The sequence below is a fragment of the Micropterus dolomieu genome, linkage group LG18 (assembly GCF_021292245.1).
Source record: "Micropterus dolomieu isolate WLL.071019.BEF.003 ecotype Adirondacks linkage group LG18, ASM2129224v1, whole genome shotgun sequence".
NCBI classification, from domain to species: Eukaryota; Metazoa; Chordata; class Actinopteri; order Centrarchiformes; family Centrarchidae; genus Micropterus; species Micropterus dolomieu.
In genome coordinates this window covers 10,501,982-10,528,630 of record NC_060167.1, presented here as the reverse complement: position 1 = coordinate 10,528,630, position 26,649 = coordinate 10,501,982, and the positions used below count along the sequence as shown (strand labels likewise).

The following is a 26,649-nucleotide window of genomic DNA, read 5'->3' as shown; positions in this document are numbered from 1 at the left end:
CCCCCCCCCCCAACCTCCCCTTTCCTGTGAGACCCCCCTTGTCCCTACTGACTGGACAACACGCAGCCCCTTTATGCCACCTGTCCATCAGCTAGACCCCACCTTAGGGAGCCTCTGTCACCGAGCTCGGAGCGGCTGCTTGCTGCCTTTGTTTGGATTCTGGTACAGTCCCCCCTTCACTCCTCTGTCTCCTCTATTTTTCTCTCACTCTGTCTTGCTTTCTTTTGCTCCCTGTGCTGTCCTTTACAAACACAGACACACAGAAAGACACACATACAGAGTAGTGATTGCCTCTGTCAGCTTTTTTCTACATCTGCCTCCAGGCACAAAGGACGTCCCCTCCCTGTACACTACCACCACCACTACCACCGCCCCTCTCCCTGCTTGCGGCTCACCTGTGGCCAGAATGCCAGCTACTGGGGCTGCTGTGTCGGGCAAAAAATGCTGGCTGTTGGACAAGATAGGGAAGATTGAAATCAGCATGAAGCTGATGATATTTTATGAATTCCGGCAAGCTCCAAAACATTGAGGCAACTTTAACGGGTTGTTTATTTCACGGACTGGGCAGCGTAATTCAACCTGTATTGCTTCTTATCTCTGCCAAGACAATTATATGAGTTGTAGACCAATCCACTATCTCCAGCAGGTCACTGAGGTTATTATCCTCCATTCGTCCCACTCCTCTCCTTCCTCTACCTTTTCCACCCCTTATCCTCCACCTCCACTCACCCTGCTTCATCCACCCTGTCCCACTGTCATCAGCATTCTGATGCTGTGATTGGGGCTCTAAGGTCCGGGTGCAGCCTGCGGAACGGAGTGGGGAAGCTGCCTTACATGGCAATGGCTCATGTTGCCCTAGCAACTAGCTGTCCTTGAGAAAAGGGTGCATTTGGGGTTTTGGGAGACAGAGACTCTGACAGCCCCAGTCAAAACTCATAAAGTGTTCAGACACATCGATCTGTGTGTCTAAAAGAGCCTGTACTGTAAACACAGTCATCTGTGCAAACATCTTAAAAATAAATGTATGAATCATAAGCTTAGAAAGCTGTGCTGTGGATTATGAGTGGTGTGGAATGTATGTGAGTAACTGTCCGTAGGGGGGAAATAGGATTGTTTTTTTTTGTTTTTAGGGAAGAACTTATGCAAGCACTGTACAATCTTCTCATAGATGGGTGGATGTTTTCAGGAATGCTCTGCAGCAGGTGATCTGTTCCCGTGAAGGTGAGGGTGGGTGGAGACTGCCAACATTCTTATGTTTGCCTCAACAATGATAGCTTAACAACAAGTCTCCTCATTTCCTACCTGTTTCAAATTTGAGACTGTGTACGCCCATTCAGGCGCTGCTGTACATGAAAAGACAGGTGTAATATCGCACCATGAAGAACACAAGCACAATAACTGACGTTTGGTGTCACATGACAATGGAAGATCAGTGTCTCTGGTTTCAGGTTGCATGCCATGTTAAGTAAGGCCAGACTGCCTTTGTTTGGGGGAGAAGAAATTTATGCAACAGTAGGAATTCTTAAAAAGATACAGGACATCACTGGACTGGCAGTGGGAGGTTAAACAGAAGCTAAGGCTGTTGTTGCATAAACAGAGTTAATATTTTGAAACATAACATGTGATGTGATATGGTTTAACCAAGCCATATTAAATTAGGGCTGCAAAGCAACTAATTCTTAATCATTATACTAAATTAGTGAGCTGAATTAATTTGAATTAGACTGTTTTTTAACCACTGAACACCATGCCTACCTCTGTTAATTCTGACCCTTACCCAAGCAGCAACAGAATTAGAGTGAATTAATTATTATTAATTTGGTGGCCAATTTAGGACCAGTCCATGATGGTAATGATCTGTCATTACAAATGGAATAGATTGCAGCTAGTTCCAATGTTATGCGGATCCTGAAGGTTGACAAGCCATCTTAAATGGAGATTAATGCCGACAAACGGGCCTGCCTCCTGCCACACCCCAGCCATCTGCAGCCTAGTGTACCGAAGGGGTCCACCAGCAACCTGATTGGACCCCTACATCCTCTGGAGAGCAAGCTGTCAAGTGATCTGCCTGCATGAAATGACCCTTTCTGCTTTACTCCCCACATCCGCCCACCCTCTGGCCTTGTTCATATTCCTACCCTACTCGTATATGTGTTGGCTCAGATGACTGTAATTTCGCCATTCCACATTTGTGCCTCTTTTTCCCTGGTGCTGAAAAAAAAGTGGGAAAAGAAAAAAAAGGGGGGGAGAGCAGTGAAAATTCCAGACGTTATTACTGTGCTGCATGCATGGCTCCAGTGATACACTCCTTTCATCTCTGTTTCCTCCTCTATTGACAGATGGTAGTTATCAGACAGTATGGAAATACTGTGGTCAAGATAGTTTTCACTGATTTTTTTCCCCTTTGGTATTTATGACCTGATGATCATCATGAGAGCGTTGTGGTCTTGAACAGAGGGCCACTCTGCCAACGTTGTTTGAATCAAGAAACTAACGTTTGCCACATGGGAATGACGCACTCCAGACAGCTTGAGTGTTCGGGAAGTGGGGTGGGGTACGGCGTGTATGTGTACTTAAAGTACTATAACACACCAAAGTACTGATCTATTTACTTTGCACACTGTAAAATTTTACTTAATATCTCACTATAGTTAATGTTTGAATATTTGCATTTGCTTATTTATGTTGTGGATTTTTGCAATTTTACTTATCTGGCTGCTATGACAATTTAATTTACCAGGATTTTCCGGGATTGATGAAGTCATATAACTATTGATCTATTGATCTATCTGTTTTAAGTCATTGCATATTGAATGTCTTTGGGTTTTTTAGTGTTGGTCGTATAAAACAACCTGAGACATCCTGTTGAAGTTTGGGAAACTGTAATGGGCATGTTTCTCTATTTTCTGACACACAAGGCTAAAGATAAAAAGATCAAGTAAAAAATGATTCTCAGATTTATTAATAATGGAAAATTTATTAGTTGCAGCTTTAGTTGCATACATGTATCTGTATGTGTGCTAAATATTTACAAAAACGGGTTACAATTCTTCTTTTAGTATATTTCTATATAGAGCTACAGAATATGTTCCATATTTATGATTATACGTTTTATATTTTTATAATTAATAATTATGTGAGAAGTCTTGCAAAGTTAAAGAAGTTGAAAATCTGTTCATGCATATTATATATGTATTATATATACATATATAATATATTCACATTATATCTATGCCATGTTGCTTGCTGGTGTTATTTATGGCCGATACTAAGGAGATAATGAGAAGTAAGGTCAGTTAGTGGAAATTAATTTACAACAGTTGTTACATGACTAATATTTCCCTTACAGTACAGAGTACTTAAGTATTTTTAGCTGCCACTGACATTCTGAACAGTGTTCCACGCTTCATTTTGTCCTTGTAAATACCAAACCTTGTGATGGTGAGCCTTGTATATGTGCCACATATATGAGGTTAAGCCCCTACAGTATGAACTGAAATTGTCCTCTGGGTAGTGGCCAGATGGGGTTTATTAACAGCTTTCTTCTTTATGGTCTATGCTTTTTTATGTGTTGATGTATATGTGTCAGAAGAAGATTGAAATTAAATGCGGTCTGGGTGTGTATGATGTGCTGTCCTGTGTGTTTTTAGGCTTTGTTCAGACTGCATGCCAAACATATTTGTTTCTCAAATCAGATCTTTAAGACAAACTGTCTGCACTGTTATTTGTGTTATTATGTTATTCTGTTATTTAAGTGATAAGATCGGATTTTGTGTCCAGACATCACCAACCTATCTGCATGGGTTGCAGTGGTAACGATGTAGGCGGTAACTACGTACTCAGGTGACGTGGCTTTCCAACACTGCGTTGATATATTGCCTTGTTCCGGTAGGTTCATTTCAGCGTTCAGCGATTCCTCCGTACCACTCCATAGCAGCGTTTATTCTGCTCACTTCTGCACTCATGTCACTCTGGATTTGACGTTGTCATTGTGTGTCGCGTTGCAAGTGACGCAAAAGATACTTTGAAATCAGAAGTGAACGTCCAGACTTGGACGCATTTGTAGAAATCTGATTGGAAATGCATTTCAAACCACCTCCAAATGTGGCTTGGATCAAATTTGCAAAAATCGCATTTCACGTGATTTTTTGATATCCAGACTTAAATCATCTAAAATCAATCTGGATACAATCTGGATATGCCAAAAGACTGATTTTGGCTGACAGTCTGAACAGGGCGTAAGTTTCCTGCAATGTGCGCTGTACATGTTTTGTTTGTGTGTGTGCTCCCTCCCGAGTAGCCTGCGCCATCAGAGCTCATTTCCCAGGTGTCCCACATTTCCAGCTAATCTGCTGCTCTCTTTGGCTCCTAATCTGTCTCAGAGGAGCCTGCTGGGGGGGGGGTGAGCTCTGTGACAACTGGAGAGAAGATGCAGCTTAGAGCAAAATGAAATGCTGAGGGACACAGAGGGAAAAATCACTTTCTAATCACCCCCCTGTCCTCCCACATCCCGTGACACACATGTTCCTTGTTCCTTGCTGTACACAAATACACATTCACAAAATGACACATGTTTGCATGAATGCTTTTATAGAAGATGTCTGGATCAGTAAACATGTTTTCGCCCCTTGAAGGCACTTAAACAGATCACATTTTTTCTGTCCGAGTCTCTGAGTCGAGTTGATTGAGGCATTTTTCCGAAGCTCGAAGGATGGGATTTACTACTAAAGTTAATAGAGTTAAAAGTGGAACCTGATCATTAAAATAAGTGGTCGTAATGTTTTTTCTTTCATTGGGTAAGCCCATGGAAGTGACTGAGTCTTTTTTTCCCCAGTAATTTTAGGGATTTGATAATGCAGGGTGGCTGTCCTGGCTGCTAAAAGCTGAACGTGTCTTATTTATAAACGCTGGAGATCAGTTCCTTAGAAAATAACCCAATTAAATGACCCTGTGCTCTCCTTGAGTTTGAGAGTAGCCTGATTTACACCTTGTAGGTCACCAGTGGTCACCCTCACTCACTGGCACTGTCCTGGCTTACAGTGCGAGGAGCCACGCAGAGTCCCAGACCTGTTAATTGTACCAGACATGGAAACCTAGAGGGAGAAATGAATATCTCATTTGTGTGCCAGTGTGTGTGTGGGATGAAGCGAATGCCAGTTGTCTAATAGCTTTCACACAAGCCTGATTGAATTAGACGGTGAGGAGGACTGCGTTCCTAATTGAATTGCGGAGACCCTGTGTTGCAAACAGTGCTAGCTAGTGTTCCCCATGGTAGTGCGGAGGCAGAGGGGGGACAGGGTGATTTGTCCTCACTCCCAGGAACAGACACACAACTCGAGGCTGCTCTCCTCTGGTTAATGTGGCCATGACTGTCGTTTCACGAGGTAACGCTCGACTTAGATGTGACCAGTTCAGAGGCTGATGGTCTGTAGTTGTGGTTGCAGGATGTAAGAGTTAATGAGAAAGCTACTGCAAAAGCTAACAGGTTTCGCTTAATCTAATTTTAAACAGTTGTCTATCTTGTAAAAGAAACACATCTCTTTACGATAGCCTCTGATCTGTTCCTGCAGTGATTCATATAAATAGCTTTTACGGGCGGCACCAAAGCAAATAGTTGTACATTGCTCACTGTAGCGGCCTCTTTGGTCACAATGGAATACAGGGAAATACCCACCATCCGCACACACACACAATCCCTCTGACGCTGGCCATTTTCACTGCTTTCAGCACTTTTTCCTGCTGTGCTCACAAAACCTAGCACCTCCATTTTTTTTTTTACCCTCCAGCCTTTTTTTCTTTCACACCCTGAACACCACACACACACAAACACACATGCAGACGGACGCACCTTGCCTGTCTTTGTCTCCCTTGTCTCTTCTTTAATAGTGTGTTCATTAAATAAAGCAGTTTTGGGGGAGGGTGGATTCCATCCTGAAAAGGGGGCACGGGGGGAACATGGAAGGGGGGGCTGGCGGAGGGGTGCGCTGTTGTTGCTGTGATGCCCTGGACTGCTGGACAAAGAGTCTCTCTATCGGGTGGTGTAGATGTGGATGGTGGGTGAAAGGGACTTTTTTTTTTTCTTCCTTTACTCAATAGGTGTGGCCTTAGGCTGGATTACCTGGTATCAGCCAGATGATTGTCTGGTTGTGATCACACAGCGTACAGCCCTGCCCAGGCGGCCATGATGGAAATGTCAAATGCCCAGTCTGTGTTTGGCCTCTCTTTATGTGCTATGTGTGTGTGTGACTGTTGATTTGGTCATAGGAGCCAGAATCACAGGGAGTGTTTCCAGCATAGCTGGTCATGTTGGCATCACTGCTGAAAACAACACTCCCTGCCTTCTTCAGTCTTTCTGTCTGCTTGTGTCTTTCTTCTCTTCTTGTCTCTTCTCCTTGTGTGTTTCTCCTCTCATGCACATAAATAGTCACATACAGATGCACATACTTTGTAGAATTCAGATGGTTTGAGCTGCAGGTCTTGTCTTCAATGTGCTATAAATCTCCCCAGCTGTAATATTCAGGAAACCTTTGAAACAACCAGCAAATTACCTGCTGTAAAATCTGACTAGCACCCTGGCGCAGTGACTTACCTCTCAAAGCTCTTGCAGTACTATTTTTATTCAGTGAGTCTAGCGAAAACCCCTAATTAAAGCCTTTATGTCACTATATGTTATTAAAAGTCATAAACATAGACAGACACAAGCAGCTGGGGGTCTGGAATGTGTGTGGGGGAGGTATTATTCAGATTGAGCTTTCAGACTCAGTGTGAGATTAGAGTAATGTAATACAGTAAGCAACACTGGAAACTGAACTCATCCTATTGGCAGTGTTTTCATTTGTTTTAATATAAGATTTTAGAATATGCCTGCAATGTCTCTGCAACCAATTTGAAGTGATCTGGAGTTTTGATACGGCTACCACTAAACTGAGTCTGAAGTGTTTATAAATTCTCTAAAAGCTTTTCTGTGTGGTCTTTGTTCTTGACTTCTTCTTGCCACTTTTCATTGTTTGTCCCAGTTCCAGAATCCACGTTCGCAGTCCCCAGAGATCTGATAGCAAAATGTGGCAAGTTTGCTTTATGATATTAATAATATTAATAGCGCTGTGTGTTTTTTTTAAGTATAGGAAGCAGGAACAACAGAGGAGCTGTTGTCAATGAATGTTGTTGCATTAATTAACTCATCTTGCCAGAAGGATATCTTAGAGGAAACATCCAAAAAACAGCATCTATCTCTTGCATGTTGAGCAAGACTGCCAGGATGGTGATCAAACAGCTCAACAGCAGCAATCTGGGCAGGCAGGGAGGTAGGGAATTAAAGCTCTGATCTGTTTTTTAATCACTGCTCTCCACGTCTCTGCTTCTCTACATCTGACACCAGACAACTTTGCAACTCTTAAAATCTGTCATCTGGGTATAAACTGGAAATTCCCCAAATATTTCCCCCAAAATAATGACCGTGGCAGGGCAGAGAGGCATGCCAAGACATATAATACTGTGTCCTCTTAAACTGGATGTTTTTTCATGGATTGTTTTAACTTTCTGAGGGATCAGATGAGAAAACTTTGTCACAGAGGGTAATGCAACAGCATATGTAAATTGTCTTTTACTGGTAAACATACCAGTAGTATATTTAAGGACTTTTGTGCTTATATTTGAGTTTGCTTTTTCTTTAGCATGTATGTACAAAACAAAGACAAAAATAAAGAACAATAGAAAAGCATATGACAACCCAAACAAAACAGATCACAATCTGAAATAACAGTAGACAAACCAAAGTAATACAACAATGGAAATATATTGATGGGATTTGTCAGTTACACTATTTAAGGAATAAAAGCATGGATAAACACATACATACATTTTTATTCCTTAAATAAAAAAAAGTGCCTTTATATGTTCGGTGTTTGGTGGGGAAAAAATGCATTGACCACCGGGCTGCCATCCAACAACTACCACAGATTTTGTTTTAATACAACCACTATGGTAGCAAGGCATAATTGGGCTTTATAAGTACTAATCAGCTGTATTCTTTCATTTTCCTCCCCTTGCAGATTTTAAAGTCATTGTTTTGATTGTTATGCACAGTCTGCATACTGTTGCAGCGCATACATTCACTGTGGGCACAGTAACACGCTGAATTCCATGGCTCAAAAACTCCTAAACACAGCCATTCCCCACCTCTCCCCTCTCCTCTCTTTGTTCCTATCTTTACACTTCTCCTCTCTCCTTCCCCCCTTCACTACCTCTTTATGCTGTTTCCTTTGGTGTTTCTCCTCTGAGCGCCGAACTCCCATAGACTTCACTGTGCTGCCGAGGTTCGATCCCAATTCCCCACATAGTTGTTGCCTGGGCCTCATTCATGGAGCCTGTTGACTGGCAGTGTGAATGTCCAAGCCTCATGTTTCACTCTGTGTCCAAACCCTTTTCCACCATCAATCATGGGAGAAAAACATGTCAAAGCTAATAATTAGTGACGGAATCTTAAAGATTCCGTTTTTATTTTGTAATAACTTTTTCTGCAACTGCAATTTTTGATAATATAACAAAGATAACCGAAGTCAAAGATGCTTGACATGATGTGGCTTTAATGGGAACAGCTTCTCTTTTAAACAAATCATGTTAATGAAGCTGTTTTCACTATGCCCACACTAAAGATATATGGTTTAGTTGATCATACTGAACCACAACTCTCTCCTCCAATTGGTGATGCAGCTGGACTAATAGAATTCATATGAATAGTAGAGTATCAATAACATCAACAAAAATTACTTTGTTAACTCCATCACTTTACACAGTTGTAGTCAAAGATTTAGTATTGTATTTTGAAAGTACATTTTGCAATACTGTCACAGCATATCTTGACATGTCTTGACATGACAATAGACACATGTCTATTGCTTTTTGTTTAAAAAAAAGTCTGCATCTCTCACAATGTTTGAATCATTATAATAGTCAGATGTAGAAGGTGATGGCGCTGAGTAATGCACTTTGAGTAACAAGGGGGGAAAAGAGGCCTGTATAGTCTCTGAGTACAGTGGTGTGTCTGTCTAATATAAACATTAGGAATGGACCTGGAATAATTCTGCTTTGTGATTTTGAACTCTTTTAAATGGAAGTTACAGCTGCAAATGTTTCCATATTCCAGATGCTACAGTTGAGCTGTAATTGCCAGTGCAGCCTCAGAATGAAATAGTGGCTATATTTTTATTACTTTACAATGTAGAACACTGCAATCATGTTAGAGTAAGTTTTTAGAAAGATATAGAAAATGGAGAAAAGATGGTTCCCCTAATGAGTGGGACATATTCTTTTAAATATTTCAAGCACAAGTCAGCTTTGATAGTGGATTAAAAAAATATTCCTATGAACCTATCACGTTTAATATAAAAATTATAGAAAATTATTAGGCTAGATAAATTGTTGGAAAAGATCATTTGTTTTGTTTCCTCTCCTCCATAAAGTATTATGCTCTTTACACTGTTACTAAAGAAAAATAACAGCACTGAAAGACCTGAGGGGTTTTAACTTCAGATATGCAGTGCATCCCGTGTGTTACTGTACTTCCAACACCTCTATCTCAACGTCTGTGTATTTTCTCCTTTATCGGTGGGGCAGGTGGGAGCTGGATTACCTGAAGCAAAACCTTAGCTTGTTTAGCCCATGCTATAAAAAAAAAAGACTTGGTGCAGGTGCAAAAGCTGGAAAAAGGTTATTTTTTAGCAGTAAAGGTTCAGGCCGAATGCGACTCAGGAGAGGATAAGGGGATTTCACAGACAGCTAAGTTAGTTTGTTTATCACTGCAATGACGGATGCTTATGGCAATGTACAAACAGATTTACCCCATATACAGCCTGTGATTCACCCACACGCAAGTAGATACACAAATACAGAATTTAATGGCAGCTGTGGTGTGTTAGTTCATCATCGTCTCTCTTTCATGAATGTAGCTTTCCTCCCAGGTTTCCACAGAGAGGCCCTTAAAAGGGCTCTTAACAGAAAGCAGGATACTTCAGAGATTTCTCAGGCAACAAGAGCATGGTGAATAATTCAAAGCAAATTTACAGCATGTTGCCATGTAGCCATATCTGCAGAAAGTTGCCTCACATGCAAGGCTTCACTGGTGTGTATTTATACATTTACATGTTGGACTCCTGGTCTGTGTTTTTTTCCCTGTTGTTTTGAATTCTGGTCACTTGATGGCTTCTATTGTAATGCAAGATGTAACTAAAACACTACTAAATTACTAATGTCTTATTATTTATTATTCTCAGTTTTATATTTTTATAAATTAAATATCTTTGAATCACCCACCTTGACAAATTGTAATAGACATTTGTCTGACATTTTATGGACTAAAAAAGTACCTAGTATCTTTACGTTGTATTTTAGGCTCAATTGTCCTGCTACTGTCATACTATAAAAATCTTTTTGATACAAAGAAATGAATATATGTTTTCTGTGCTTTAAAAAAAGTGGTTGTAATTCTTTACATCATCCTCTGTCTTTCAGCCTGCCCGTCAAGCTTTTTCAAGCCGACTCAAGGAGATGAACCCTGTATGCAGTGTCCCATCAACAGCCGTACCACCAGTGAAGGCGCCATTAACTGCGTTTGCCGCAACGGATACTACCGAACCGACTCAGATCCTCTCCAGATGCCGTGCACAAGTATGTATAGAAATGAGGTTGATATATATGAGAACTTTCACTTGCACTCCACACATAGTACACAGACATGAATACATATCCACAAAGTCTTTGATTTCAAATATAAACTCTTTGACACATTTCACAACCGAAAGCAGAAGAGCCTCGGGATCAAAGGACAGTGGTAGTCCGTATAACTCCAAACAGAGAAACCCTGTCAGAGCTGTCCCTCTCATGAACACGACGCTGACATGCCCTTAGTGTGGCTGTCCACAGATCTGACCCATCGCACAAGGCTCGGCTGCCCTTCCCCAACATCATACAGCCCGTACTCGAAGCCAGACCAGAGGTTACTGGGCCAGGCCGCGTAGCTTTGTGAAGGAGCAGGCATGGAGAATGAGCCCAGGCCAGACCATCTCTTGTCATGCCAATGAAGCTGTTTGAATTTGAATTTGAGGCTGACACCAAGGTTGAGAGAGAGAGAGTGAGAGAGAAAGACAGAGAGAGAGGCTGAAGGATAGACCAAAGCAAAAGTAAGCGAGGCAGGGGTAGAGCGTGAGGGATAGACTCGTAGAAAGGAATAAAGAAGGAGAAAGAATTTGAGAGAGACGGAGAGGGGTTGTGCCTATGTGAGAAAGACAGAGAATCAGTACATAGAGTGTGGTCTACCTAAAACAAAACGGGGGGAGTGAGAAAAAAGCCCCTTTCAACGTTTTGGTAGTGTTTTTTTCCCCTCACTTTCCCTGTTGAAAGGGAAAGAGGGGGAAAAGATTTGATGGTCTCCAACAAAGGAGATTTGCATAAGCCTGGCTCTGGGAGTCGAGCAGCTGTTGTGAATGAGAAAGCAGCAGCGTCACGTCACCCGTATTAAGCGCAGCAGGGCCCAGCCTGATTAAAGCAAGGGAATGGGCCCATCAGAGCGGCCCGCTAGCTAATGGGGGGGGGGTATTAGTCTGCCTCTCCAGGAAGGGGATGCCAAGGAGGAGTTATGTTTCCATGTATGAGAGACACCAAGAAGGGCATTCCAATGGGCTTCCTTCCAGACCCAGAGATCTGTTAATTGCTGCCAATTAAAAGGAGGTTAAATAAGAAGTGATCGATTCAGATTTAGGATGTTGCGGAGTGGAATTGTTTATCTCATTAGTCCTGGAGGGTACGTCTTCCATAATTAAGTGCACATGGCTGTAAAAAATAAACAGTTCTCACTGTTTGTTTGTTTGGTCTGTCACTCAACATGTAGCACCATGTGGAAAGTTTCCACCGCGTAATGCCTAGCTTGAGAGGCAGAAGAATGTCTCAACAGGAGAAACAGTAGGTTGCTCTCCACTGCAGTAACTCTATATGATGCTTCATGAGAAAACTGTCAAGAATAGATGTTAAGAAAACACTTGACAAAGTGGACACCAGCGTGGAAAATGAGAGAATGTAAATGAAATCCCGAGGGAAGAGACACTGCCAGCGTGGAACACAGTCAGCTTAAACCTCCAAGAGGATATGGTATCTGTGGAGTTTGTGGATTTTCTCTTCTCCTGTGTAGGGGTTATTTTAGTGAAATTGGCAATTATGCCCTCTACCCCATCAAGTACAGAACACATCTTCCATCATAAAATTAGAACAATGCAATGGAATGTAGTTTATGCAAAAGTACAGCGTCCTTGAAGTTGTGGCTGTTGAGTGACAACCATTGTTATCTTATCTCTTCCCTGTAAGATATTTTTCCCCCATGTTTTAGCAAAAAATCCCCAAGGAAAACTTCAGAATGCTACTACAAATTAAATTTACTAATACATTTTTCAGCCGATTGTTAGATTCTGTGCTTTTTGTGCATTTAGCAGGATATCTTAAAGTGGCTATAATCACTATTTTTATATTAACAGTGACTATGATTATGACTTATGTGCCTATGACTATGTGAAAGCAGATGTTAGTAGTGATGAACCCACAGAGAATTATCACCAAACTCTACAGTTACCCTCAGCTCTGCAGAGCCTTTTAGCATGTCTCTGCTCATTCTTTTGGTTTAAGGCCCTCAACTTTACTGTTTTTATCCACTGTCACCTCTCTCATCAACCTTGTTTTGACAAGCAGCAGGCAGCAGTTATCAGTGAAAAGGCTATGATAAACCCACTGCACAATTTCTTCCTAGCTGTGTCTGTCCAATGGCAGACAGGCACAGTTGGTGACTACCTAGGGAACATAGTGGAGCATTTAGCACGTTCACCATATCTATGTATAAGACTTTATTGAATCATTGTGTTGTGTACAGCTTGCTTCTGCTTTCCCCAAGAGGGAAAAAAATCTATTAAGGCAGGTTTGAAAACTAATTTCAGTGAAAGTCAGGCTATGGGTCAAGGAACAAGTGAGCTGTTTGTGGTGCAGATCTGGATGCAGTGGTGCCATCAAATGGTCATTTTATATCAGTTTACATTTTAGCACCAAACCCCCTAAACTGTGATTCCTGAAACCAAACTTTTTCCCTTTGTTTCAAGGAAAAGGCTACCTCATTCTTTCTTTCGTTCCTTTTACTTTGTATTCAGATTTTTACCAGTTTGACCCATTTTTCTGTGTTCTTAATGTAAATCTAAATAATGAACCCTATGTATCATACCATATGTATGTTTTTTTTTTACCAGTTTCATAGGAATATGCAATATGATGTATTTGAATGTCAAATTATGCACTTGCAATTTGGACCAATTGACACAGCAATTTGCTGTGCATTGTTTTTTTTTAACCACAGAAACTCTCTTGTATTTTCCAGCCGTCCCTTCAGCTCCACAGACTGTTATCTCCAGCGTGAATGAAACCTCTGTGATGCTGGAGTGGATGCCTCCTCGGGATTCGGGGGGCCGCGAGGACGTAGTCTTCAACATCATCTGCAAGAGCTGTGGCGGAGGCCGGGGAGGCTGCACCCGCTGTGGGGACAACGTTCAGTTTTTGCCCCGTCAGCTGGGCCTTACAGAATCCCGGGTCTACATTAGTGACCTGCTGGCCCACACGCAGTACACGTTTGAGGTGCAGGCTGTCAACGGGGTGTCAGATCAGAGCCCTTACTCCCCTCAGTATGCCTCAGTCAACATTACCACTAACCAGGCTGGTAAGTGGGCCCATCTGTCTTTTTTTACACTTCATATTCCCCGTGTGGTTTCCTCTTCTCTTCTCCCCACCTCTTCATCACACTCATTCCTCTATAAGCACATAATGCACAGTGCAAAGACCTACACTAAGTCAGTTTCTTTCCTCTCCTGTATGGTGATGTATGCAGATTAAGTGCTCTAAAATGGGAAGGAGAGTGCTGTTGATGATGTGACAGGCAGAATGTGATGGCCTGCTGGTCTTTACACTGTGACCTCATCACAATGTTTTTTAGACTGTGGAGCTGAGAGCAGGCTGACTGCTGTCTCTCCACTTCATTCAGCGATTACAGCTCCATTCTCATCCACCCACTTGATTGTAGTGTTGCATTTATAAAAAAACAGTAGTATGTGCATAGTCTATAGCTAAATACATACTGTGTATGAGCCTTGTAAACTAAAACACTACTTCTAATAAGCCAGTTTTCCAGTATGTTCTGAGGCCTAATGAAAAGCAGGTTCCCTTAGTGACTGGGGTAACTATTTAATCTGTAGGATTTTCTAGAAGTACACCTCAAAATCTCCTTCAATCTCTCTCCAGCAACTACTGGGGCCTTGCATGCTTTCCACTATGTGGTTGCGGTTAAAGTCGGCCGCATCCCTAATTATTTCACAAAGGCAGCAGCATTGATTTGCTCTTTAATTGTCTCTATGAAACGCATCATTTGGCGTGGCAAGCCTTTCTCCTCCAAGCACTGATGAGCGGGGGGATACAGGCTGGGCTTTATCTTTGCACTGGCTTTATATCCCATTGGCAACAAACGTAAGTGCCTGTCATCTCTCATCATCCGTCCCCCTGCACTGAGGGCAGTCTTCTATGACTAAGCTACCTAAAGCACTGTGTTAGTGGGCTTTTACTACAGCGGACATATTGGGTTTTGTTTAACTGCACTCTCACTCTCTCATTACTTTCCTCTGGAATTCCCAGATGTCCAGATGTCTACATGGAAGCAGTCAAATAGCAAGGGTATACGAGTTGGATGGACACATTTTTACACTTGACCCATTGTAGCAATGTTTACATAAATCTGTTTGTGTAAAAGCTGCATAAAGTACTCAGTTACAATGCTGAAACTCTAAGTCACACTAAAATGGAAGGCTTTATTCAAAGTGCAACCTCTTTTTATTGTCTGTTTTGATTTGAGTCACTGGTGTGGTGGGTTAATGAGGGCCTGTGAGTGCAGTTAAGCGTTGTAATGAGGCCCCTGCCCCACTCTTTCTCACTGGGCCACAATAAGTCCGCCACAGCAACCCTTGGCTTCTCTGCTTCCCCTGCCGTGGGGTCCTGGCGGAAATTGGGGGGCTCTGCGCCCTCTCCACTGAAGTGCCCGTCACTTTGGATTAGGCAGCAAGAGCTCCCGTCAGAGGGAGCTGTGAAAAGAACTCAACTCTTGCTTGCCCTCACTCCACCCTCCTACCTTCCCCCATCACCCTGCAAAACCAGACTCACCCCTGGGACACGGGATTTCAGTTTTGCGGTGCAATGCTACAGGGCTAGGGTCACAGGGACCAGGAGCCCATAATTGCATCTGGTTTGTGAGGCTTGGAGGTTACATAAACATCATGTCATCCTTAATTACCTCAGGCAGATGTGTGCCTCACTTTTACACTGAGAATAAGAGCATTAGATGAAGAAAAACAAAAACCGGGCTGTATGAAATTTTGTTTACATATATGCGTGTTAAACAGCCCCTTAGTAAGCTTGCATTTGGCCGGAAGCAGGAGCGTTCCGTGAGAGCAACAAATAAATAAGTAAAGTGGCATGAAAGTGTGTCGCATTTCTTGTGCGGACGGCTGCCGTCCTCAGCTATGACTTGTTGGTGTGAGGGGTGGGGGCAGGGGAGCAGAGTTGTGCGAGATGTGAGCAAAACTTCTCACTCACCATACCCAATCAAGCACCCACCACACTCTATTACCCACAGGGCTTATCCTCCCACTCTGTAGGTGGTTGGCGACAGTTCCTCTGTGATAAAGGACGTGATTGCCCTGGAAAGTGCGGCGGTTGATTACACACTGTAATGCCACACAAAAGGAGATGCCGTGCTGAATGGCTTTTGAGACCGTTTTATAAGCATATGACTAATTCCCCAAAACTTGTATTGTGTTGAATATGCAGAAACCTTGAAATGCCTCCAATGCCTTTTTATAATAATGAGTCACAAGTAAGCCATCTATTTTGGCTTTGCTCTGTCTATAAAATGTTACTCTTTGCATGACATTAAATGAGCGGAGGGAGTGAGACAGAGTTGCAAATCTGATGCTCTCTGTCAGGGACTGAGGGTGAAAACCATAGTGTTTCTAGGTGTTACAATGATTTAACTGTGTCTGACAGGGGAGAGACTGGTGACAGAAGACCAGTCTCACAAACAGTAGACGTAGATGAACACCACGGTCGGAGTGGGCAAATTTAATTAAATTTTCGCACTGAAGAATTACGTATATCTATATTAATGCAGTTGTCAAATTTTGAGTTGTTAAATGTTCGTTGAAATAGCCAGCTTTAAGAAGACTCTGAAGTACCTACATTGTCTCAGAGCACAAATTTGACCTTTGAAACTACTTCACAAAATCTTTTCTCCTCCTTTTCCAGGTTCTTTTCTTCCCCTATCTTAGTTGGCCTACATTGATTATTGAATGGATTGAAAATTTTTGCTGAAACCATATTCCCACCATGAAGTTTAATCAAATGTTTGTGATAGTATGTGATTTTGTCCTAATATACTTCACAATACTACATCCTGCCATTTTGTCTTCACACAGTGTGGGACACATGCCTGGATAGACCGACTGCAAACACACACAAGAACACACGCAATATATATTTTTATGCATCTTGCACACACATATCAGCAAGTGTTTGATTTCAGAATTGGGTTGGGATATAATAAATATCTTAGCTAGTAAAAACTTAAATAATGTGTAAATAAGTTGCTAAGACACATCGATATCACTGGCAAATTAGTTGTAGTTTCAAAAATTACAGTTTTAGAGTGGAAAACATAAAGTAAATTTATGGATTGCTTAATTGTATTTATGTCTGCATACATGGAGAAATATATGTCTCAGAGAGTAGTATTCATATATTTTAGAATGAGGGTAAAAAATGTGATTATGCTGACACAACTGCCGTCAGTGTTTCCCACATATAGACTATACTTGGGCGGGTAGCCCAGGTATATTAACGGCCGCCAAAGTATCTGGTATCTGTGATCTGGTATTACTTTTCAAAACACAGACACGGTGGATATTTTACAAGAACAGACCAGGTAAATCAACAGCCAGCAGTGAACACACGAGTTCAGATGTCATTTGGTACCACTTTAGATTGTTACGATAGGCTACATCATTAACAAGCCCCCCCCACCGCTGCCTCCACAGTTACATTAATTTAGTCATGCGTAAAACTGTAAAAGTCTGTTTCTTTAAGTTATGAAGACACAAACAGATAATAGCTAATAACTAATAATGTGACTGCCAGTTATTTGCTAGCTTGAAGTAGAGCTGCTGGATCATCAATTTCAGTGTAGAGAAAAGAGATTATCTCCTACATGAATACAAACTATCAGTATTTACCAACATAATTCAGCCTTGCACAACAGATAAATTAGATCTCCATATACCCAGTATGCCATATTGCATTCTATAGTGGTCGGGCATATTAGATTCCAGTGGACATATTTGTTTAGGCATTTCATTAACTCAAGGTGAGCCAAAGTGTCTGCTGCTAATGCTATCGAGGAGCAGAGGGTCTGAATTGGTTTCTTATCAGGTGAACTGGCTGAAGTGAATCACATTACTCAGATGGTGGGGGTGTAATCGGGTGCAGCCTTTTCATATGGTCTAGGGACGATTTATGACTTAATTATTGTCCAAATTGCTCTAGTCCACTGTAACCAGGCTACCAGGGACTTTGCTGCTTCACTGGTGTGAAAAGCACTGGGGCAGAGCCAGGCGGTACTGCCAGAATGTGTCGATACTCAAGCCAGCCAAGTGTGGCTACTACACTGTTGACTTTAGGACAGTGCCACCAACAAACAAAGTAGATTCTTTGTGGTCCATTGGTACATTCGTGGCAATGACATGGCTTTCTAGTTGATTATCTGCCTTTATCTTAAGCAAGGCTATTTTAATCTTTGTGACTTTCTATGTAACAATTCTAGAACAGAGCTAGTTCATGCACAAAAGTAGTCCTTATGTGCTTTATTAACAACTACCAGAGATTTTGTTTACAGTTTCATAAAAATGTATACATCCTCATGTTGGCTCAGTCATGGTATATAATCAAGATCGCAAATTACACTTAAAACTATAAAGTCAATTCTCTCATTAGATGAAGTCATCTACATGTAAAAGATAATTATGGCAAGGGATACATTCTAACTAGGGAGAAAATGAATAGGTATGTTAAATAAAACAACAATAACCACTAATTCAGGCTTCTGTATTTTCAGCAAATACTTAAGCTCTAAAAACATCGGAGTGATAGAGAGATGCGTGCAGAAAGATAAAGAGGCTGAGAGACAGAGAGTCAGAAATGGACCACCAATATACATGGTGTGCAGTGTGACAGTGACAGAAGGTGTCAAGAAGGGCACATATGGTGGGTGCCAGTGTGGGTCAGCCAGGCAGACAGACAGGAGGCCTCAGCGTGCACCTGGAGCTCAGTTCTGACAGAGCCTTGAAACAAGGCTGCTCTGGTAGTCAGCCAGGCAGCCACACATACACTGAATCCACGATGCTACTGTTGATACAGAGCAACCTGTTTACAAAGACAGATTCAGACAAGCACTGCAGCGAGTTAGATTAGCGATAAAGTGTATGGTAAGCAGCCCGGAGGGTTGACAGTGTAGTTCATCAGGTGACTTTAAATAACCTATGCATGCAATATGAATTTAATTATGACTCCCCAGAAGAGCGCATGGATTGTCAAAATTAGTTAACTGATTGATCTTGTTCATAAATCATTCAGTAGCCATGTGTTTTTTTCTGGGTACATTATATGGATCTCTTCATAGCCTGTGCAGGGAAGAAAGGAAAAGAGTATGCACATTGCCTGCATGTAACTCTAGGTTAAAAGGCCTCGATCTTTTCACCCAATGGACTGTAAAAGGGAACATAATGTTAATATACAATTAATTATTATTGAGTGCATTAGCTGTGTGCTGAAATGCCTGAATAATTAACCATGCTTTAATGCAGTAATTTATTTACTCTTAGAATGATGGTGATCATTTATAAAAGATAATAAATAAAGGTAATGAAACAAAAAGGGGACATGACTCAATCAGCACTGTATTTTTGAATTTATCATTTTTATATGAACTTTATGGAATTAACACCAATTAAGAAAATGGATCTGTGATAATCACAATGGCACTCCCCTTTCGGCCTCTCTTAGCCTCTCTCCATGTTCTCTTTTTCTTTCTCTCCCTTTGTCTTTGCCAAACTTACACTGAAGTTCCTGTGGTGACATATATATTAAGTATTCCTTTTAAGGCAGGTGCAAAACAGAGTTGTCATTGTCTGAGCGGCTGTCTTACCACTAGAGTTTCTGGTTTGAACACAACGAGCCACTTCCCCCGTTCTCCTACTCAGATGTCACTAATGCCTCTCATTTTTTTATGTAGTCTTGATTCCCACACATAGATCATGCGCAGATCATGCGATTTGCATCCACCATCATCCTCTTGAAGGTTTTATGTGTGAATTGGGGTCAGGAACTTTATAAGCGGAGGTGATCTTTTATAATCCTTGCTTTGTGTGCCACTCATTGCAGCAACCTCATACTATGTAGATAAGCATGACTTCAGCGTTAAGCCAAAGGTCATTGCTGTGCATTAAGAGAGTTGGAACAGATGTGCTATATCTGCAATTTCCTTGTCTTGTTTATGCTGGAAAAATTTGGAGCTGCTCAGTGGCAACAGTAGGAAGCAGTGGGACTGACTGCCACCTGTGAATTTTTTGTTGAATGTGAATGAGCATGAATCAGGACATTGCTAAATAAAACCTAAAAGTCAAATAATGGGCTTGTAGTTCCTGTAGCCCACACTTACCTTCCAACACTGTACGATATTGAAATGCATTCTATAGTTTCTGGAGTTTTTCTCCTCGCAAATGCCAGTTTGGAAGTTGTTTAAATACAGAAAGTCCGTTTTCCCCCAGAGCTGTGTGAGTCAGAACCTTCATTCCACATTCATGTGGCGGACAGCTATAACATTGTCCCAAGTCAGCCCTGAAAGGCTAAATTAACACAGTAGATCTGTGTCTTTGTAAAATACAGACTTTTAAAATTGTATTGTTACAATCTATATATATTTGCCTGCTTAAAGACAATTTAAGGATGTTTATTGTTTTTTATGGAAGTTGCTATATCATTAACTGTTAACAGCAGCCGTGCAGAACTACAGAACCTGTTCAAACTATTCAAAGTCCTTTTTCCTCTGGAGAGTTTTCTCTGTCCTGTCCAGCAACCTCTGTAAACATAAAGGTAAATGGTTAAATAAAACACTCATGCCTCAGTAAAACACACAATAAAGAAATTACCGGGAAGATAGAGATGTTACCCAACGATCAGTTCATTACAGTTTATAAAAATGCAGCGCAATGAGGATACAGATGTTTCATAGAGGAGACGAGCACATAACGCAGATCTACGTGGTCACTGTTTGTCACTATACTTAACAACAGTTAAGATGAACCGCAGAATTTTAGAGTAATATTAGGCTTCATGATCAAAGAAGGTTTTTCTACACTTCTGTCCACACTCCCTCTCTCTCACTAGTCCACATGCTCTCTCTGTCTTTTTCTCTGCTGTGAGTGTGGATCACACTTCTTTGTCAATTGATGGCGCACCTGGCTTTCAAAGGGAATGGGAGATGACACTGTGGTTTAATTAATGTTTTGTCCATAACACACCTATGATTATTTAAGAGAATAAATACAACCCCTTTGCACCTTGCTTCTTAATTTGCACCAAGAAATGTGCCGTTTAACTAGCAAAAGTGGAGTTGGACACGCCCTAATGCTCTTGTGCTGTGCACTCTAGACCATGCGCCATAGATCTTTTATATATGGCCCTATATGACATTTAGCTTAGTTACTGCAAAAGAATTGTCTCTCCTTTCCTCTGCAGCATTGTCCCCACACATGCTTATCTGGGTTGTATCTCCTCTGTCTGCAGATTTGCCAGGTTGGCTTAGATTTAAACCCTAACCCCTGCAAGTACCTGAAAACTCTTCAAGCCCCTGAAGTGCCTATTTTAGAATTAGCTTATGGTGTGTATTATAGTCCCCAATCTTTTCCAGTGCAGATGGTTTAAAGCTTGATGAACTGAAATCTCACTTTTGTAGCTTTACTGCACTGGAAAATCTTTATAGATGTAAAACCCACAATCCTTTGCAGCTGGGGAAATAGGGCAGGCTGCCAGCATGCTAAAAGTACATGCAAATATGGGCCTCTCCCTTTAAGACTGCTCAATGTGCCGCTCATAAATGGACAGCAGTCAGAGAGAGTGGAGCAGTGGCAGCCTGCTTGGGAGGCTGCCTGGTAGAGGACCAGCTGGTTTGGGCCCTTTGGGAGAGACTTCGCTGTGGGGAAACTGATTTTTACAATGAAAAGGAAAAGGGATTTACGAGCCCTGACCTGTTCTCGCTACCTCCCCCATCTTCCCCAAATCATAGCATTGCTCTTTGTACCAGAACGTCTAATCATATCAGCGCCACATGGTTGTAGACACATTTGGATGTTAGAAAAATGCAGATAAAAGGCCTTAAACATATACTTTCTCAGAAGCGTATGATTCATGTGCCAGCAAATGTTGGAGTATTTTTCCTTTTTTCTATGCTGCACTGAACCAAAGCAAAAAGTATCAAACCATGAGGTGGTGTCTCTTGCTTTCAGTAGAAAGTGTTGCAGGAAATAATAGCCAGTATTTTGATTTCTGTGATTTTTTAACCCCTGCTCCTCCAAGCATGGCTCAATGTCAGTTACTGTGGGTATCTTCAGGTCCTGGAGCACCCCTTCACTCCTGGAAATCACATGACTGAGCTCCCTCTGCTGCCATCCATCTCCAATGGTCTCGCTTCACTAGCCTTTCTTAATGAAGATGCCCATCATGTTCAGTACTTATGTTCTAGTGAGGCTTAAGTCCAGCTTTACTAAACAAGGAAATGGTCAAAGTGAGAGTGGAAAAGCCCACCGAAAGAGTGTAGTATAATAAATTAATGGGATTGATAAAAGCCTCACTGCTGTGTGTGTGTGTGTGTGTGTGTGTGTGTGTGTGTGTGTGTGTGTTTGCAGAAGCATGCCCCATCAATTGGCTTGGATATAAATGAGGGGAAATATCTCTGTAAACCCCAACTTTAATTTATTAGGTAAGTCACTAGGTGTTCAAACACACTAAAGCATATATTAGAGATGTTGGGCAAAACAGAGCCTTTGTATTCTGTGATGTTGGGCCAAGGCCAGAGCGTCATGCTAGAATACACTGCAAAGCAGCGTCTTTCATATCAGATCCCAGGCTGAGTAATGCTGTGGGGTCTGAATTCTTTGACAACAGCCTCCCATCCTATCACAGTTAAGCTATGCGATAGACAACCTTGAAAGTCTCTCCCAGGTCCCAGCATATTAACTGTTCATTGTCACTAGATTTGGATATATTTGAGATTTTAAAAATAAATTAAATACTGTCTGTCCACAATTGAACTGGTGTTAAACACACAACCCCACGTTGCGTGCGGTGTGTCAGAACAGCTGGGGAAATTAAACACCACCTTATCTGTGATGCATTTCAAGCTTTGGTGTGGAGATGAGGAATGCGCTTGAGATTAAGATATTTTATTTGCTATGATGCACTAGTTCCCCTTATGGGTGTGACTCTACTGCCACTCTCTCCTCCTCTGTTACATGGGAAACTCATAGACTATCCTTGTTAGAGACATGTTCATCAAGGCCATTTATCTTTCCAATTCAGCCATCTAATTTAATTATATAAACTTACAATCCCTGTCTTTGTCATTATAACCGCTTCATTAGTTTTAGGAACATGAATAGAGCATTCATGGAGAAACCTATAAATAAGGCATCCAAGTGGAGCTCACCCACTTTGAAGAAACTAATCTGACTTAACGTAGTTCATGATGAGTTGAGCTTCCAGTACATAAATGACTGGGAAATGTTTTTACATCTTTGTTTTTCATTTCTAATTGTCTTTAATGGGGTGCAATTCACATGATTTAAAAATGATTATTGTAACAACAAAGAAAATGGCTTGAAACATGTATTTAGTTGCATAACTCAGTGAATGATGTTGACACAATGGAAACCAAGTATTTACTCAAACCTTTAAATTATAGATTAAGTTGGGGAAAATATTCTAGGTACACTTTAAGATTTGGAGTACAATGGAGACTTGTAGATTTGGAGTACATGAATTAGATGCATGAAAATGGTTTTCATATGTGTATCATTGCTGTAGGCCTTCCTGAAATGAAACATTGACTTGGCATACCGCTACATTCCACAGTCAATTGGTGGAATGTCAGCTTAGCTTGAAATGCATGTACTTAATTGACTTGAAATACATAACACAGCTGGATTACTTTTTTCTCTCTACAAGCCGAATGTTTCAACAGTTTGTGTTTGTTTTTTACACAGGAATGACCTTGCACTAAAAGTCTTCCTTTAATTTAATCTCAGTTTGTTTTCTGTTACACCAACCCTTACCGGTTTCTTGAGCTCAGACATGGCGACTGCCATCCCGCTGTCTCTAAGTTGTCCTTTAGTTGAAGAAAACCACAGTGTTCTCCACCAACAGCTTTTCATGTTGGCATGTGTCCATCCTTTGTACATGAATACATGAGCTGCCTTTGTTTCTCTAGCCCTGTATCAGGTTACTAGGCATGGCTGCACCGTGTGTTTAATGGAAATGCTATGCAGGAAAAGGCCATGTGGCAGTCTTGAATATATGTACATCCGTAATGGGATACTCGTGAGTTCCTCTTAGAGTAACTGTTTGCCTTATTAGGCTGTCGTCTTGTGACTGCAAACAAACTAGTGAGTACAGTGAGATGGTGGAGATTCCTAGAACTGGAGTCCTGACTGGATACTGTATACATTGTACGTCCAGCTCCAGAAAAGGGGCATGATGTATATACGCTGCCGAGTCACAGGCCATCACGGTGTAAGTGCTTTGCTGAGATGAAATACAGAACATCTATTTATTATCTGCTGGTAACAGTACATGAGGACATACTCAGTCCCTTGACCATCAGAGTTTATACGAGACATCATAATTTGTTGCCTCAAATGGATGCTTCTGTTTGGGTCAGAGGGCGTGCAAGGCAGGGTTGATTAGCTGATGAGAATGAGTAGGTTAAACAAGGGACTTTTTATCATTGGCTCTGACTCACTGCGCTCACACTATATATATTGTCCCCTGCTTCAGGACAGCTGCTGCAAAGACATGTTTACCTGACACTCAGTTTTAAGCACTTCTTTATATGAACAACAACAAAATAAATATTATATGAAGAAGATTTAGAAACCTTGCACATGCAGCCTTAGAATCTTATATCATAGAGGAGTGTCAGTTGTAGTTTCCCAGTCAGTGGATTTTCCACAGAGAACGCGTGTCGGTGGAGAAGCTTCTCTCTTTATTGCTGGGACTCAGAGAAGCCACTGTGCTTCTGGCTGAGGGCTGCATGTGCATGCAGCACGGGCCTGTAGGGGATGAGTGTGAAGCTTGGTGTCCATAAATCTTGCCCAGCGCCCCTCCCAACCCACTCTACCCTTTCACACATACAGACAGGCTCAGACATAGAAGCCTGTAGGCCTTGCCAGGCTCCCCAGACAGAGCTTTTTATCTTCAGCTTCTCTTAGCTTTACACTGACCCACGGCACCCTGAACTAATCTTAATGGTTGTTGGAGGACTTGAGGTGATTACGCCCCCCTGACCTTATGGTTGTGCTAAAAAGAATGTGCAAAGTTTTAGGTCACCGGCTATTCAAGACTATAGTAGACCACCCATGATGTCAAGTCACAAGTCATTTTGTTTACTGCTGAGTCTTAACATTGCTTTGTTTGACAATATGTGCAGAAAAATAAATTATAATCTTTTGTAATCTGACTATCTTGAAAAAACACTTCCAAGATGTCATAACTTGTTAGAAAATGCATGACTAAACTTAATAACATAAAAACAAATAATTTGTATTTAAAGTCTTTGTAATGCAGATATAATACTTGTATTAAACTTACAACAAATATGATGAAACAACATTAAAGTCCACCTGTCCATCTGTCCACCATTATCATTGTTCATTTTACATTTTGGTAATTTGTTTTAAATATTTGGTGTTGGCTTCTGTTCATCTCAGTATGCTTAAAAGACTTGTAGGGACTTAATAGGCAGCAGTCTCTTTGCCTTTTTTTGTGAAGTTGCATTATCAGTGACTGCACTTGCTAGTTGTGTAGTTTAGGATGCTGCAAACAAATTAGATTCAACAACAGAACAGATTTATTGCCAAGAAGGATTTTCAAGGGATTTGCCTTGGTACATAACATATACATAGTCAGAGCTCTTTCAAAAGTTTACTTAAATGTTTTTGCATTAAAAAGGTTGATGTTCACCAATTTCTCAAAGCTTAAAATGTCAAAGTTTGGTAACATAGTTTTGAAAACATAAGTCAATGATCAGTATCACATAGGAAAATAAATAAGGGTGATGAAGTAATCTTTAAGTTTCAAAATGTTTGAATGTGGATTTTCATACCCTCCTAAAAGGCACAGAAAACAGATGTGTGCCCGGAAGGTAAGAAAATAATCCAAAAATTTAAATTGGAAGAATTGTTGACAGTAATTTAAAACACATGCAGTGTGTTGCGTGGGAAACCTCTGCTATGGCCCTTAAAACTGTCATTTACAATGAAATATGCATAAACAAGTAAGTAAAATTAGAATGTGGAGGACAAAACCGCTGCACAAAAAGTATAGCACTTGTTATTTATGCTGTTTGTTTGTTTCTGTGTCCGACAAAATGGTCTTACTTCATGTAACATATGTTGGTCTGGTGATTTTAAAATTATTTATCTGGAGAAGGTGGGTTGTTATCAGTATTATGACAAGCGCAAATGAATCACTTCCAAGTCCCATGAGACTGCTTGTGTGGTTTAGCCACTGTTGTAACTTGCCAATCTGTGTTCCATTTCTAGCTGTAAGGCTCTCTAACAGGAGACAGTATATTACATAGATTTTATGGCATTAACTATTACACCTTTGCAGAACCTGTTTAGCTGTGAGATTAAAGATGCTGTAAAATTCTTTGTGCGTGACTGTGAAGACAGCGGTGATTGATTTGCCTCGTCCTTAACACACTGTCTTTGTCTCCTCACAGCTCCATCTACAGTATCAATAATGCACCAGGTCAGTCGTACTGTGGACAGCATCACCCTCTCCTGGTCCCAGCCTGACCAGCCTAATGGAGTCATTTTGGACTATGAGCTACAGTATTATGAAAAGGTATGAGTGATGCTGGGACACACTCTTCCTCCAAGCCCTCACTAATCCATATAAGCATAAGTTCCTTTTCACTTATTTCCTATCCAACCAAAAACATTAAGAGCTAATGGCAAAGACTGACTCTTTTGTTTAGTCGTACATTTAAATTCAGAATTTCTCCTCACGCTCGTTTGCATAACAGCATCTCCTAGGAGGCATGTAGACTGAGCTTCTGAACATTGCCTAGAACTTCTGCTCATTCTCTTTCAATTATAATCACGGTCAGTCACTGTGAAAGGAAACCGCGCTCAGCCCTGCAGTAGGAGCCACTGGGGATTGATGCGCATAGACTTGTGGTTGAAACAATGGTACGCC

The 26,649-nt window shown here is 41.2% G+C and overlaps 1 protein-coding gene across 5 annotated transcripts in view; it reads left to right on the top strand.

The window, feature by feature from the left end:
* The window catches only part of ephb2b (eph receptor B2b), a 126,148-nt gene that overhangs the window by 81,255 nt on the left and 18,244 nt on the right, over positions 1-26,649 (top strand). For all 5 annotated transcript variants that reach the window (XM_046076163.1, XM_046076161.1, XM_046076162.1 and 2 more), the window contains 3 exons: positions 10,510-10,665; positions 13,406-13,741; positions 26,171-26,295. In XM_046076163.1, the coding sequence (XP_045932119.1) occupies positions 10,510-10,665; positions 13,406-13,741; positions 26,171-26,295 (617 nt within the window). The remainder of the gene's footprint in view (positions 1-10,509; positions 10,666-13,405; positions 13,742-26,170; positions 26,296-26,649) is intronic.